Source organism: Oenanthe melanoleuca, chromosome 18 (genome assembly GCF_029582105.1).
Source record: "Oenanthe melanoleuca isolate GR-GAL-2019-014 chromosome 18, OMel1.0, whole genome shotgun sequence".
In the NCBI taxonomy this organism is placed as follows: Eukaryota; Metazoa; Chordata; class Aves; order Passeriformes; family Muscicapidae; genus Oenanthe; species Oenanthe melanoleuca.
In genome coordinates, this window is record NC_079351.1 from 6,077,713 (window position 1) to 6,090,874 (window position 13,162).

The following is a 13,162-nucleotide window of genomic DNA, read 5'->3' on the forward strand; positions in this document are numbered from 1 at the left end:
GCCCTCCACATGAGCACCCATGCAAATGCACTTGGATATAACATTTCCCACTATCCCAGCTCCCAGGAGCTGCCAGCTGGCATGAGCACGAAAAAATGCCAGTCTGAGGTAACCAGTGGGTTTGGGAGCTCAGCCCACACGAACAATGAAGCCAGAGGAGCACTTGGGTGGTGAGCACAGGGAGCCAGCCCACCTCCCTGCCCACCTCTCCCACCCTGCCTGCAGGGTCTCTGGCCTGGAGTACCCCACTTCAAGGTGGAGAGCTTTATTCCAGCACCACTGCTGTACAGATGAGCACTCCAAATCGCATTTGCTAAGGGATGACTTTATCTTCAACCCTCCCTGTGCCTCCACACAACCTCATCCTCTCTGATGTTGCTTCAAAGAAACACCCAAGCCTCGGAGAGCAGCTGCTGTGCTGTCGAGCTGCTCCTGCCTGAGCAGAACATCAAGCCCATGTCCTGTGTGCAAGTCTCGGTGCTGGCAGCAGCAGGAGCAGCCCATGGGGCCGGGTGCCCGCTCATCTCCCCCACACTGTGCTGTAGAGCTCTTCACCGGGCCGTGCAGCTGCTGGCACGTTGGCGTAGATCTGCTCCTGCCGCGGCACGGGCTTCTGCACTTTGGCGTATAATGCCTCTGTTTCCTCTTCCAAAGGCTGGGAAAGGAGGGAGATAAACAAAAAACATCCTTCACGGGGTTGCTGCTGGCAAACACTGCTGGAACCTCTCTGTGGTGTTTTAAGCACCCAGGAGCAGCCGCAGGGACCGGAGAGGGAACCCACGTTAGCCAGGGTCACTTGCACCCCACTTTGGCACTTCCCTTTGCAGCTCCTCCTTCCCCAGCCAGCCCATCCTGCTGCCCGTTCTGTCACCCACCCACCCTCCCGCTGTGCTCGGCGTTCTCCTACCCGAGCGCTCTGCCGGACCTCCACGTACTCCATCGGGGGCGTTTCCCGGGGCCGCACAGCCCCCGCATTGCTGTTCGGGCTCTCGGCCGCGCCCCTGCCGTGATTAATGTCCGCATAGTCCAAGGCTCCTGCGTCCTGCTGGAGAAGGATGAGCTCTTACCCTGCTGTCACTCCCTGCCTGCATCCACAGGGGTGGGAACTTCTCCCAGCCTGCTGCCTGGGGCACTGGATGGAAATAAAAATTCGAGCAAGGGCTGGCTCAATATTCCCCAGGGGAATTCTAGTGACACCAGCCCCTCCTCAAGAGCTGGCAGAAAATACCAGAGAATACTTTCCAAGCAGTAAGCAAGGAGCAGCTACCCTGCAGCCACTTCAGGTGTGCCAAGGCCGTTTCATCCAGAGAAGCAGCTCCCATGCTTGGAAAGGTTTGGAGAGAAGCCCCTCAGCTCAATCCTAAATTCCTTTCCCAGCAATACTGTGTGATAGTCACACAAAGTCCCTGGTTGTGTCTTTCTGTTGGTAAACAGAGCCCAAAGGTTCCCTCCCAGCCTAAATTGCCACAAGCCTGGCTGAAAGCAGCGGCTCTGGCAGCTCAGGGTGCAGTGTTTCCCTTCTCCATGTGAACTAGGGGCACAGAATCCCAAGAGCTCATGAGGTTTTCCTTACTGTAGGTGACATGCTGCGAGTCTTGTCCATCTCTATGTCTGTGCTGGAAAGGGCTGGGTGAGTGAAAACAGAGGAAAAGAAATGTATTGAGAAATTGCACTGCCACTGCAAACCTTGCCATAAAGCAGGACAGGAACCTGACACTCCATGAGCCAGCTAAACTAGAGCAATTCTTCAAAATATAGCCACACCCCACCTGCCAGCTGGGAATGTCCCCTCCTGTCCCTCTCCATCCTTCACACTGGCCTTAAACTTTGCATCAAGCCTAGTGTAAGCCTGGCCCATGCAAGTGAGCCCATCTGGAAAGCTGCTGGTGCCCAGACAAACCCAAGCAGATTCTGTGCCCAGCAGCACCCACCCCAAGGGCTGCCATTCCCTGCTCCCAGGGTACAGCACCCATGGGGTGGTCCCACTGTTCCCTTGAGGAAAGGAGACCTCCTTGGTGGAGGTGTCAATGATGGGCTGAGTAACTGGATGGATCAGGAAGGGAATGGGAGAGGAAAAAGAAACAGAGGGGAAAATAAGGGAAGTAGAGCAGGCTCTGTTACAGAAACAGGATGTGTGTGGTACTGACAACTTCACTCACCCTTCTTCTTCCTGGAGAGTATTACCAGAACACCAGCAGCCACTACAAGCAAAAGAAGTACCACAATGACAGCCGGAATGAGGATGTGCTCAACCACGTTCAAGCTGCAAGAAAAAAAGAGTTTATGTTGTCACACTAGTCAGGATGAAGCAGCATGGAGCAGGGTTGCAGGAAGCAGCTGTGTGGTGCAGGGCTTGCCCATCACAGCAGGCATGGGATGGTCAGGCTGCCATCTGTGTGTGGAGCAGAGCAAACCAAAAATTGCAGAACCAAAATGACGCTTGGGTCTGAGAGCTGCTGTGTCTTCAGTGATCTAAGGATGGATTTGCTCTGGTTTAACTCCACTCTTTTGTTAACCTTGCTTGTAATGGACAAGCAGGAGAAGTTGGTGAACAAACACACCTTGAGTGTGCTGATGGGGAGTGTCAGTTTTGTCTGCTGCTGGCATCTCCTCCCATGGGCAGGAGAGAAGCAGGGAAGATCTAGCACCCTGGTTTCATGCTTTTTCAACTCTGCCAGGCTGTGTGTGACTACAAAGAACAGAGCACTGGGCAGCACTTGACTTCCCACAAACAGTCTCTACTGAGTTTTGGGGAAGGAAATTAGGTCGATGTTGCAGGCAGAAACCACTTCTCCCACTTGACTAGAGGCACTAGAATTTCTGTCATAGAATTAGAGAATTATTTGGGTCAGAAGGGACCTTAATGGTCATCCAGTTGCAACCCTCTCCCATGGGAAGGGACACTTCCCACTAGGCCAGTTTGCTCTGAGCCCCATCCAGCATGGTCTTGAACAGTCCCAGGGATGTGGTATCCACACTGTGCCTGGGCAACCTGTGTCAGGACCTCCCTACCCTCACATGGAAGAATTTTTCCATGTGGAGTGGTCTCTAAATGCAAAAACAGGAGGTGTGGATCCTTAAGGGAGCTGTGAAGAGCTCAATGTTTGCAGGGCTCCAGCTGCACCACAGAGCTCATGGAGGAAAGGGGCTGCTGTAAGCAGGAGCTGCTACTCACACTTGAGGGGTGGAGGGGTTTGATGTTGATTGCACAATTTCCCCCTGGGAAACTGTCTGTGTGTGGCCTGTTACAGAGAGAGTAAGATCAGAGAACGTGATGGTGGTGCAGGTCAATGATGGGAGGGTGGAAGAAGCTGTAACAAAAAGAGGAAAGACTTGGTTGATCTCTGTGGGGGAAAATGGTGTGGGTTTTGCAGTGAGTTAGAAGTGTGCTGTCACAGCAGGAGAAGCTGGGTGCCCTCTTCCACATCCAGAGGACACATCTCGAAGTCAGAGTGCTCTGAGACCCTTCCCCTGCCCACGAGGCTTTTCACAGTATCAGTCCCCCCCAAAACATGCACAAAACAGATTCACCCTGCAGAAAGGGGGTCTGGGCACTCTATGTTCCATTTAGTACTAACACAACAATCCCACATACATATTGTCCTGCTATGTGGGTTGATCCCTGGCAGGGCAATGCAGAGGGATGTTTCCTAAACCCAGGGCCTGGTGCCCAGAGGCACTGCCTGTCCCAAGCACAGTGCAATGAGGAACTCCCCAGTGTTACACAGTAAGGCAAGGAAGGCACATAAAACACCAGCAAGAGCTAATGAAGAAGAAAATTTGACACAGTGCACCTCAGTAATGGAGATGGCTGATGCTGGGGTGTCAAGAATGGGGTTCTGGGGCGAACTGAGAACAGAGAATGAGTGATAGTGGCACCTACTACACTCTGGGGACACACCCTGCTGCTGTCCCACCTGCATGGGCACCCATCAGCTCCAGGCTGCCCCCACTGCAGCCCCTGCTCCGAGCAGCTGGAAGGGGACACATCCATGCTGGGGGACCTGCAACCCACGAGTACTGACCTGAGTACACGATCACCTTCACAGCAGCACTCTTATCATACCATAATTTGCTCGTTCGCACCCCACAGCGGAAGGTGCCCGCATCCTCCTTGGACAGATTATCCACGGTCACCGTGAATGCCAGGAGTGTGTCGTTGTCTCGGATGGCGTACCGGCCTTCCTGAGCCTCGGGCTTCGACTCCGAGGTGATGACGATGTCGTAAGCACAGGTATAAAGAGAAAATGCCTTCGGTTTGCACCAGAATTTCGGGTACTTCTCCTGGCCCCGCTCGTACGTGCAGGTGATCGACAGAGAACCCCCCAGGAATCCCCGCACTTCGGCGGGTCCCATCACCGCTCCGCAGCCTGTGGGGACACAGGGAGCCGCGGAGTGCTGCCGCCGCCCCGGCACATCGCGCCGAGCCGGGGCTCGGGCACAGCCTTACCTGGGAGCAGCGCCCAGGCCAGCAGGGCCAGCAGCCGCATGGCGCTCCGGGTGCCGGGGCTCAGCGCGCTGCCGCTCCCGGCTCCCCCGGTTCCCCCCGGTTCCTCCCGGCGGAGCCCGGCCCGCCCCGCGCCGCCCCCGGGCACGGTCACCGCGCTGGGCGGAGCGCGGGGATCAGAACAGACCAGGGCAGGGGGCGGCAGCGTTTGCTGGAGCTGGAAGGGCCCGGTGGGACCCCGGTGCTGCCGTGCCCCTGCCCGGGGGTCGAGCTGCGCCGGCCGGGGTCCCGCAGGCTGACCCAGAGCACGGCCAGCAGCGCCAGCCCGGCCAGCGCTGGGAAGCACTGGGAGGTGCTGCCGGTATCCTCCGGAGCGTCGGGTGTGCAGATGCGGAGGAAGAACGGGATGGATGCAGCGAGTGCCGGGCGGACACCGTGTTCCTGACACGCACAGGTGTAACCTCGGCCGTGGCTGTGGGGAAAACATTCAAGGATCGACCTGCGGTTATGATCACCTCCACATCAGCACTCTGATGTAACGGGAAAAATCCCTTCTGCATCGCACAGCGGAACGTGCCCTAATCCTCCTGGACCAGCGCTCCACAGCCGCCCCGAATTCCCGGCGCACGCAGCTGTCCGGAGCGGAGAGCCGGTGCTGCCGCGCCTCGGGCTGCACTTCCCGGGTGCTGACGATGTAAGCGGCACAGGCAGCACCAGTACGTGCACTCGGCTTGCACCAGAATTTCGGCAACATCTCCCGGCCGGGCTGGTACGTGCAGGTGACAGCAGGGAGTCCCTGCTGGGAGGAATTCCCTCAGGGATCCGTGCCCGGTGTCGGGCACTGGCACTGTCCCGGGGCTGTGCAGACACACGGACTGGCGGGAGCGCTGCCGCTGCCCCTCCCGCTTCTTCTGGCGGATCCAGGGTGGGGCTCCAGCCCCGGCGGTCGCTCAGCCCTACCTGGCAGCAGTTTCGGGGCCAGCACCAGCAGGAGCCACATGGACGTGTCGGGGCAGCCCTGCTGCTCCTCTTCGCTGTGTCTCTGGGGCTTCGCTTCCCCTTTTGCCTCTGGTACCACCTCCCTCACTGCTGGAGATTCAGCAAGATCATGGCGTTTCCTGTTTCCTAGAGTTTCAGCTTCTCTCGGTCACTGAGATTACTTGCTGTGCACTGTCCCCTGTGCTCTTCCCCCTTCTCCTTTTTCTTCCTCCAGCATGGTCCCCATGTCGGGACACAGCCTGCCTCTCACTGCCACATTGCTCAGCCCCTCTGGACAATCAGGGCACCCAGTGGGAGAGGTACAGCACAGCACAGGGACCAGCTGAACCCCAGACAATCCTCCATGCTCCTGCATGGCCACCCTGTCCTTCCCAGGAGAATGAAATGGGTAACCTCAGCCCCTTATCCCAGTGCTGGCACATCTCCCCAGGCTGCTCCCAGCACAGCCCCTCTGTGGCTCTGGAGCCCCATGCTCTGATTGTGTCCCCAGTCCCTGCAGTGCTGAGTGGGGAGCAGAGTTGTGGAAGGACACTCTTTCCTGGCTGTTTCTCAGCTGGAGACAGGCATTTGGTGGATCAGGCGGAGGTGGCAGGGCTGAGGGCTCCTCTCCCCATGAGGAAGTCCAGCTGGGCCATGGCAGAGCCTGCACAGCCCCTGTGACCCCATGCCCCCCAGCCACAATGCAGCATGTCCCCACACAGGTATGTGCATCACCATCGGCTGCCACGGGCATCCCGGGCAGGGCTGGCAGCTGTAGGAAGGAGCAGACTGACAGACAGACAAGCAGACAAGGTCCTGCAGGATCCCCTGCCTTTATTGCAAAATTGTCTGCGGTTGGCAGCTGCAGTTCAACACACACAGGCTCCCTGCACCCCAAACCCTTCCCTCTTCAGTGTGGGGGCTGCCAGGAGGGGCTGAAGGTTTCCAGGGGCAGGAGTAGCTGGAGCTGAGCCCTTCCCAGCACGGGGAGGCCGTGAGGGGTGGCACAGCCCCAGCAGGGTGGGGGCCAGGGCAGCAGGAGGGTGTCCCTGGGGCTGGGAGGTGGTTGGGGTGGGTGGGCAGCCCTGTGCCCTGGTGCTGCTGGATGCCTCCAAGAGCTGCAGGTTTTCCTGGCCATGGCTCCTGCCACAGCTCCTCGTCCAGGCTGCCCCACACACCATGGCCAGTGCCACGGGTACCTTGATGCTGAGCAGGAGCAGCAAGATGACACTGAACTGGGACCTGTGCAGGAGAAAGGAGTTTATGCTAGAGCTTTAGTAGGGTCTGGGGAATGAGGATGGGAACTGGGGCACTTGCACATCTGCCAGATGCCCTTCTTCTCCCCAGGATGCTCCTTGGGGACTCAAAGCTGGGAGATACATGGATGGGAAAAGAAGGTTTTGGCCAGGGATGCTGTTGGGGGCTTGGCCAGATCCCTCGGCCTGACTCACAGCTCTGGAAGCTCCTCACAGCCCCTGGGACACAGAGGATTGGTGGTCAACGGGCTCACGTTGCTGTCCTCAGTCGTGTTTGAAACAGCTGGAGGAGAAAACAGAGTCAGAGCAAAGTGGAGCCCCCCACGCCCCCTGTCCTGCACCCTGCACAGGAGTCTCTTCAGCAGTGAAGGTGCAGGGGGTGGGTATGGAGGTATCTGGGCACTGCAGAGGAGGAGGAGGGAAAAGGGGGAAGTTTAATGCCAGCTTTGCTTCCAGCCTGCTGTACCTGCAGAGACCATCACCTTGGTGCTGTGCCACCGCTTGATGCCCAGTTTCCTCCTCACCCCACAGGAGTACCGGCCTGCATCTGCCAGTGTGACACTGCTCAGTGTCACTGTGAATGAATTTGCTGTGTGGTTGTCCCTGATGGACACCCTGTCCTGTGTCACTGTCACCTCTGAGCCATCGGTTTGGATGATGTAGGTCGAGCAAATCCCGGGGGAGCTTTTGCGGCACCAGTACTTGGAGTTGAGCTTGTAGCGTGGCTTGTAGCTGCAGGACACTGCCAGGGAGCTGCCCTGCTCCACTGTCACCTGCTTGGGGCCTGTCACTGCCTGGCCACCTGCAGGGGACAGAGAGAGGTGCTGTAAACCCATGCTGGCATTGCCTCAAGAACCATGAAGGATTTGAGACCAGGTTTTTTGGGGTACAGCCCCAGGGAAGCTGTGCCTGTGCACCCACTATGCAGTGGCGAGGTGAGAGGTCATTAAAAAAAGAGCCCCCAGAGGGTGTATGTTAGTAAGAGAGCAAGAGAAGGGTGTATGTTAGTAAGAGAAAAGCCTTAATCCCAGGGTTCACATGACAGAACAAGCAAATCTCAGAGATCACGCCCTGTAACTGCCTGAGGAAGAGTTTGGGATCAGCTGGTCTTCTGCCATGACCACTGTGAGCCTCCCAGTCTGCCTCAGCCCCAGCCTCTCCACAGCTCTGCCAGAACCCCCAAGACAGATTTGCCTGACCTGTGCTCATGGGTCTCATGAGGAAAAGGGTCCAAACCAAGAAAATCTTCATTTTTCAGCTCCTTGCTCCCAAGGTGAAATTTTCCCCGTGGTTTTTCACAAAAAATCCTTCAGGATGAAGCCAGGCCCACATGCACATGGATGTCCTAAGAGTTTTCCAAGCTGTCTTCTCCTGCAGCTTCTCTTTGGGCAGTACTTACCCACAACCCTGGATGTCTTCTTTTTAGGACAGTTGCTTCCTCCCCTCCACCCAGGGCTCATGACTCACCCCGGGGCTGTTCCATGACAGAGACTCTGCTTTTGTTCTGAAATAGTCACTGGGTTCTCAGAAAAATGCCAAAATGCAGCAGGTTCCTCCACTGTGATGCCCATCCCAGCAGGGACCCTTCCCCTGCACAGAGCCCAGAGGGTTTGGGGAATTTTGGAGGGCCTGGCCAGAGCAGGGATGCAGGGACAGGGGTAGAGTGAGTGCAGGTCAATCCCTGTTGATGGGCTGGTTGGGATGCTGGGTTGCTGTCCTGTGATGGATTGGGATGATGAACAGCCATCCAACCCCCTGCACTGCTGCTCCCTGGCTTTGGAGTGGGCTGCCAGCTTGAGCTGGACTGCTTTTGTTTGTTTTCTCCAGCAGAAGTGTCTCATTTCCTTCCCAAACCACCTTTTTTTTAGCACAGCTGTGGGGCTTTGAGTGGTAATGCTGTTCTTCCCCAGAATTAAATGCTTCCACTAAAAGTTTCAGAAACCCAAACACAAAAAGTAAATCTGCTTCCCTGGCTTTTTTTCCAATATGCCCCTTGGAAGGGGCAGAAAGCACAAACCTCCAGAATCCCCTCCTCTCTCAATGCCTTGCCGTGGCAAGAAGAAGCTCTGGGTTTTCCTTTTGTTCACCAACTCCTTCCCAGCTGACTGGTCTTTGGTTGTGGGCCAAAACGCTGCGAGTAACAGCAAGACCTAAATTTTAAAAGTGGCTAGAGAGGGCAAACCTGCTTTGTGCCGGGAAACTTCCCTCTCCAGTCAGCTCACCTTCCTTGGGAGTGCATCCCTGCCACTGCCTGGAAAATCACAGTGCATCCTACCCACCCTTCCCTTGGAGTGAGAGGAGGACTGGGAGAGGGTGGAATGTGTACAGGGAAGGTGCCTTCAAAGGTATTTGCTGCAAAAGGATTTCTCAGTACCTGAAAGCAGGCAGGAGCACTCCTTCAAAGAGCCACTTTGGTCGAGTTGCTGGGGAATTTTTCAAGCCACACCCACGCTGTGTTTACTATCCCATCACGCTGTGATTACTGCCACATCACCATCAGATGTGAGGTGTCATTTCCCTATTTCCCAGGTTTGGGTCCTGGACAGGACGAGCAGCTGCCCCATCCAGTGTAGAGGGTGGCACCCCCTGCACAGACTGAGGCCACCTTCACCCCATCGTGCCAGTCCCCAGGACTGTGTTACACCCCAGGGAGCTCCTGGCTGTGTCAGTGGGTGAAAGAAGATCTCCTTCCACCCCCTGAGGATGATGCAGCAGTGATTTACAACCACTCAACACCAGCATTGTGACTTCCACATGGGGTTTTACTCCTCTCCTTTATTTCTCCTCTCACCTGCTGTGTGAAGGGTCCCTGGCTGAGTGGGACACTGGCCAGGGGCTGTCAGTGAGGGGTTTGCAAAGGGGATGGCTCCAGCTCAGTGCCTCAGCCCCAGACAAACAGCAGTGTGTGAACATCCTCCTGGAGCAGAAGGTCAAGATGAGAGCAGGCAGAAATGAGGAACCCCAGAGTGCTGACACAGAAGTCTGTCACAGGAGGAGCCGTGATGTTTATCCCAATTAAAGTGAGTGTCAGTTGGAAGGCAAAGCAGAAAGGGAGCAAGGCAACTCAGGCACAAACCAGTGCAACAGAGTGTGATGAGGAATGTCTTCCTAAAGTGGGGGGAGCCCTGCAGAGAGCCCTCCCCACACCCTGCAGCCAGGCACAGGTGCTGAGGTGCTCCAGAAGCCTGGGGGGACGAATAAACACAGCCCCTGCACAGGGGGGCACTCTGCTCTGAACCAGCACCTCTGGGGGTTTGCAGGACCCTGCAAGCCAAGACCTCTCTCTCTTTTGGCAGAAAGAAGCCCAGGAAGCACAAGGTGAGGCTGCTCGAGAGAAGCAGCATTGCTGGAACCCTTCTGAGGAATCTCACTGATGCACCCTGACACAAGAACATCAATTTGCCTTTTGGTCTGTGCTGCACAGGGGATGGGATGAGCTGACACCTGCAGCCCCTGCAGCCCCTGCCCAGTAGGAACAGAATACTGCCTGACACTGCCATCTGATGCTTTTGCTCTAGCTCTTCGAGATTATTAATCTGGGTTTACTCTCTGCTGTTGGTCCTAAGAAAAAGCCTTCCTAAGACAGACAGTGATCGAGTTAATTCTTGCCCAGCAAGAAACAGATCTCCCCCAGTTCTCATCCCATGCATCACACCCACCACATCTGAGCCTTCCCAGAGTCCTGTCTTCTCTGGACTTCAATGATATTTCCAATTGTGACTCTGTCATTTAATCTAGGTCCTTTGAAAAATAATCAAGTCATTTCAGTTTGTTCTTCAAGGGCAGATTTAGCAAGTTTGGTGAAATTGTCCTTAGGAGATAAGGCTGAGTATAATGATGTAGCTCCTTTAGTGCTGGCTGATTGAGCAGGCACTGTCTCATCTCTCCTTTCTGCTGCCATCTCAGATAACCAAGATAAATCCAGATCATTCCCAGATCTCCTGATTTTGCAAAGCCAGTAAAAGTGGCAAAACTTACTTGCCAAATTTGTTGTGGTGGAGGATTTGCTCTGGGCTCTACCTGAGGCTGGACTTAGCCAGAAAGGGTCAAAGTAGAGGTTATTTGATGCTAAGAAATTAAGAATCCATACTCGGTGCATTTGGAGGATGAAATTCTGATCCCTTCCTAGCTGATGGGGGAGGAATGACTTCAGCAAGGCTCCAGTTTCCCTAGATGTGTTGTACAGGCAATCCAGGGAGATGCTACAGCAGTTAATGGGGTTGGCAGCAGGGAACAAGCAGGAACAGGCCAGGAAGACAGTGAAGCAGGAACTCCTGAGCTGGATTTAAATGTTCCACTGTTAGAGCTGTACTTCTCAAGGCAAGTACACAAGTAATTAAGCTACCAGAGATACAGTCTGAGAGCAAACACATGAAATAATGGATCTAAATTGCAGGTTCATTTGGAATCACTCCTGCCTTTTACAGGTCATTTCGTCTGATTTCATTGCTTTGCATTGATTTCAGCTCGGGGCTATAAACTTCTCACCGGCTGCCAGAAACCTCTGCTGGGTCTGGGGGAGGCTGGTAGAGCAAGTGGTTTGCTTTGGGTGGTGGGGAAATGCATTCCTTGGTGTCTGAAGGGAGGCAGTGATGCAGGTGTTGGGCTGCTGGGCTCTGACAGAGCTGCTGTTACCACTTATCTATGATGGGTCAGGTCCTCCAGCATGAGAAAGTGGGATAAACCCCTTGGAGCAGGGCTGGTGCCTGTGTTTTGCCAGCAATCTGTGTTGTCTCATTAGGCTGCGTTAATTACATTTGGAGATATGATAGACAGGAAAATATTCTTCCTCCTGAGTGAGGTTAAACCTGCAGGGCTGAGTGTGTCTGTGGTGCAGCACCAGTGCCTGCAGAGGGAATGGACAGCTTGGCTCTGTGAGCTCTTCAGCCAGCAGCAGCTCCTCCCTGCTCTCCTTTGTGTTCAGGGTAGTTAACAAATGCTGCTTGAGCTAAAAAGTCAGAGAATGCTCTCTGAGCCTCAGAGCTTCTCCTGCACCAGGAACCTGCCAGGAATTCCCATCCAGGGATAAGCAGACCTGAAGCCTCAGACCCAGTGAGATGTTGGAGGGTTACTGTCCTGTACACCCCCATCTTCCAGGAGAGATTTGTCTGAGTACCTGCACAGTTTGGGTGCCCAGGGCAGTCCCTGCAGCAGGTCTGGGTCTGTGCAGACAGCTGGGGTCAGGCAGCACCACCCCTCTGGGCCAGGAGAAGGCTGAGCATGCACTCAGGATGGTGGCATGAAGTCTCCATCCTCAATGGGCCATCCATGGGAAGGATTGTGCTGATGTCCATGGGAGTTTGGGAGTTTTGACATGTTCTTGGTGTTTTTAAGAGTTGCCCTAGCTTTGTTGAAGCCCCCCTGAGGTTTGCTGTTCTCTATTTCTTGGCCTTTCTTGCTGTGGGGTGTGTGCACTATGTTGAAGCACTTGTTAGTTTTCTGATCCAGACACCAGGGCTTGTGATATCATTTATTTTTGTGTTGTTGATTGTCTTCCAGTGCATGAGGCCATGGTCTGGGTTGGGTTGGGCTTTTTGGCTTCAGGCAAGCCCGAACTCCACTGTCCCTATTGGTTTTAAATTTTTTTTCTGTCTGTTGTTTCCGAGTCCAGTCATCTGACCCAGCAGAGCCATCTCTGCAGTCAGAGGAAATAATGGGCATATTATTATTAGTTATAATTAATGATGTCAGGCCCAGGCAGTCAATCAGCGATCGGATGGGTGCAGATGGCTCTTGGAAACATGGTCTGCTCCTCTGGCTTGAGGCCATCTGCTGATCTGGAAGGACTGAAACTGAGTCTCTTAAATAAACTTCTGAGTAAAGATTAATATATTTCCAGTGCAATCGACAACATCCGATTGCTCTGAAGAGAGTCATAAAGAGAAGGATCTCAACTGGATATTGACTGTCACGTTCTGGTTTAGGCACAGCTTCATCCTGTTTCTAATAACAATTTTTTTTTTTTTTTTTTTTTTTTTTTTTTTGCTCTAAGCAGCTTCCTAACTGGGCTCTGTAAATGTAGTGGGATCCCAAAGTGAGTCTGCCAGGGTAAACCAGGCTCAGCACCGGTTTGGTAAAGGGGCTGAAGTGGCCTGGGTAGCACGATATGGAGTGACAGGCCGGTGACCACAGCTTGTGGTGCTGATGACAGCAGCTCTGAGCTTCACTGTGCCCGTGGGCTCTGTGGGCTGGAGTCTGGAGGGTGTCAGCCACAGCTGCCTCAGTGCGGGCATCAGGCTCCTCAAGTGCCAACGAGCCTGCAGTGAATCCTGGCTGGAGCAGCGCTGGCTCCGTGCTCTCAGCTCGGCACTGAGCGGAGCTGGTACCCAAAATCTCCCTGCCAGGGCTGGCCGTGCCCCGTGGCGCCTCCCGCAGCGCAGAACGGCAGCGATTGCCGGCGGTGCCGCAGGGACCCGCGGCTGTGCGGGGTCGGGGGATCCGGGCACAGAGCCGGGCAGGGACCCGCGGCTGTGTGGGGTCG

General features: G+C 55.0%; 2 protein-coding genes across 4 annotated transcripts; both read right to left on the minus strand.

Annotated features, from left to right (window-relative positions):
• Positions 1-251: 251 nt before the first annotated feature.
• LOC130260326 (CMRF35-like molecule 6) lies at positions 252-4,572 on the minus strand. Of its 3 annotated transcripts, none has more exons than XM_056505596.1 (7): positions 4,451-4,572; positions 4,026-4,370; positions 3,176-3,311; positions 2,160-2,263; positions 1,574-1,626; positions 908-1,045; positions 252-655 (listed from the first exon to the last, which is right to left on the minus strand). In XM_056505596.1, the coding sequence occupies exons 1-7, from the start codon at positions 4,488-4,490 to the stop codon at positions 521-523; spliced, it is 951 nt and encodes a 316-aa protein (XP_056361571.1). In that variant the 5' UTR covers positions 4,491-4,572; the 3' UTR covers positions 252-520. The 3 variants fall into 3 exon arrangements, with proteins under 3 accessions (XP_056361571.1, XP_056361574.1, XP_056361573.1); XM_056505599.1 differs by having other exon boundaries at positions 3,176-3,242; positions 4,451-4,567; XM_056505598.1 differs by having other exon boundaries at positions 281-655; positions 908-1,042; positions 4,451-4,566.
• Positions 4,573-6,113: 1,541 nt separating this feature from the next.
• LOC130260328 (protein CD300H-like) lies at positions 6,114-8,626 on the minus strand. Its single transcript, XM_056505601.1, has 4 exons — positions 7,881-8,626; positions 7,148-7,483; positions 6,877-6,964; positions 6,114-6,667 (listed from the first exon to the last, which is right to left on the minus strand). The coding sequence occupies exons 1-4, from the start codon at positions 7,930-7,932 to the stop codon at positions 6,295-6,297; spliced, it is 849 nt and encodes a 282-aa protein (XP_056361576.1). The 5' UTR covers positions 7,933-8,626; the 3' UTR covers positions 6,114-6,294.
• Between the last annotated feature and the right edge of the window lie 4,536 nt (positions 8,627-13,162).

Excerpts from the sequence above, each read along its gene's own strand:
- LOC130260326 (XM_056505596.1), bottom strand. The coding sequence starts at position 4,490 with ATGCGGCTGCTGGCCCTGCTGGCCTGGGCGCTGCTCCCAG. Across the intron at positions 3,312-4,025 it reads GAAGGTGATCGTGTACTCAG|CTTCTTCCACCCTCCCATCA; the intron begins GTCAGTACTCGT and ends TTTTTGTTACAG. Across the intron at positions 2,264-3,175 it reads AACCCCTCCACCCCTCAAGT|CTTGAACGTGGTTGAGCACA; the intron begins GTGAGTAGCAGC and ends TTTTTCTTGCAG.
- LOC130260328 (XM_056505601.1), bottom strand. The coding sequence starts at position 7,932 with ATGAAGATTTTCTTGGTTTGGACCCTTTTCCTCATGAGACCCATGAGC. Across the intron at positions 7,484-7,880 it reads CATGAGACCCATGAGCACAG|GTGGCCAGGCAGTGACAGGC; the intron begins GTCAGGCAAATC and ends TGTCCCCTGCAG. Across the intron at positions 6,668-6,876 it reads TGTGAGGAGCTTCCAGAGCT|GTCCCAGTTCAGTGTCATCT; the intron begins GTGAGTCAGGCC and ends TCTCCTGCACAG.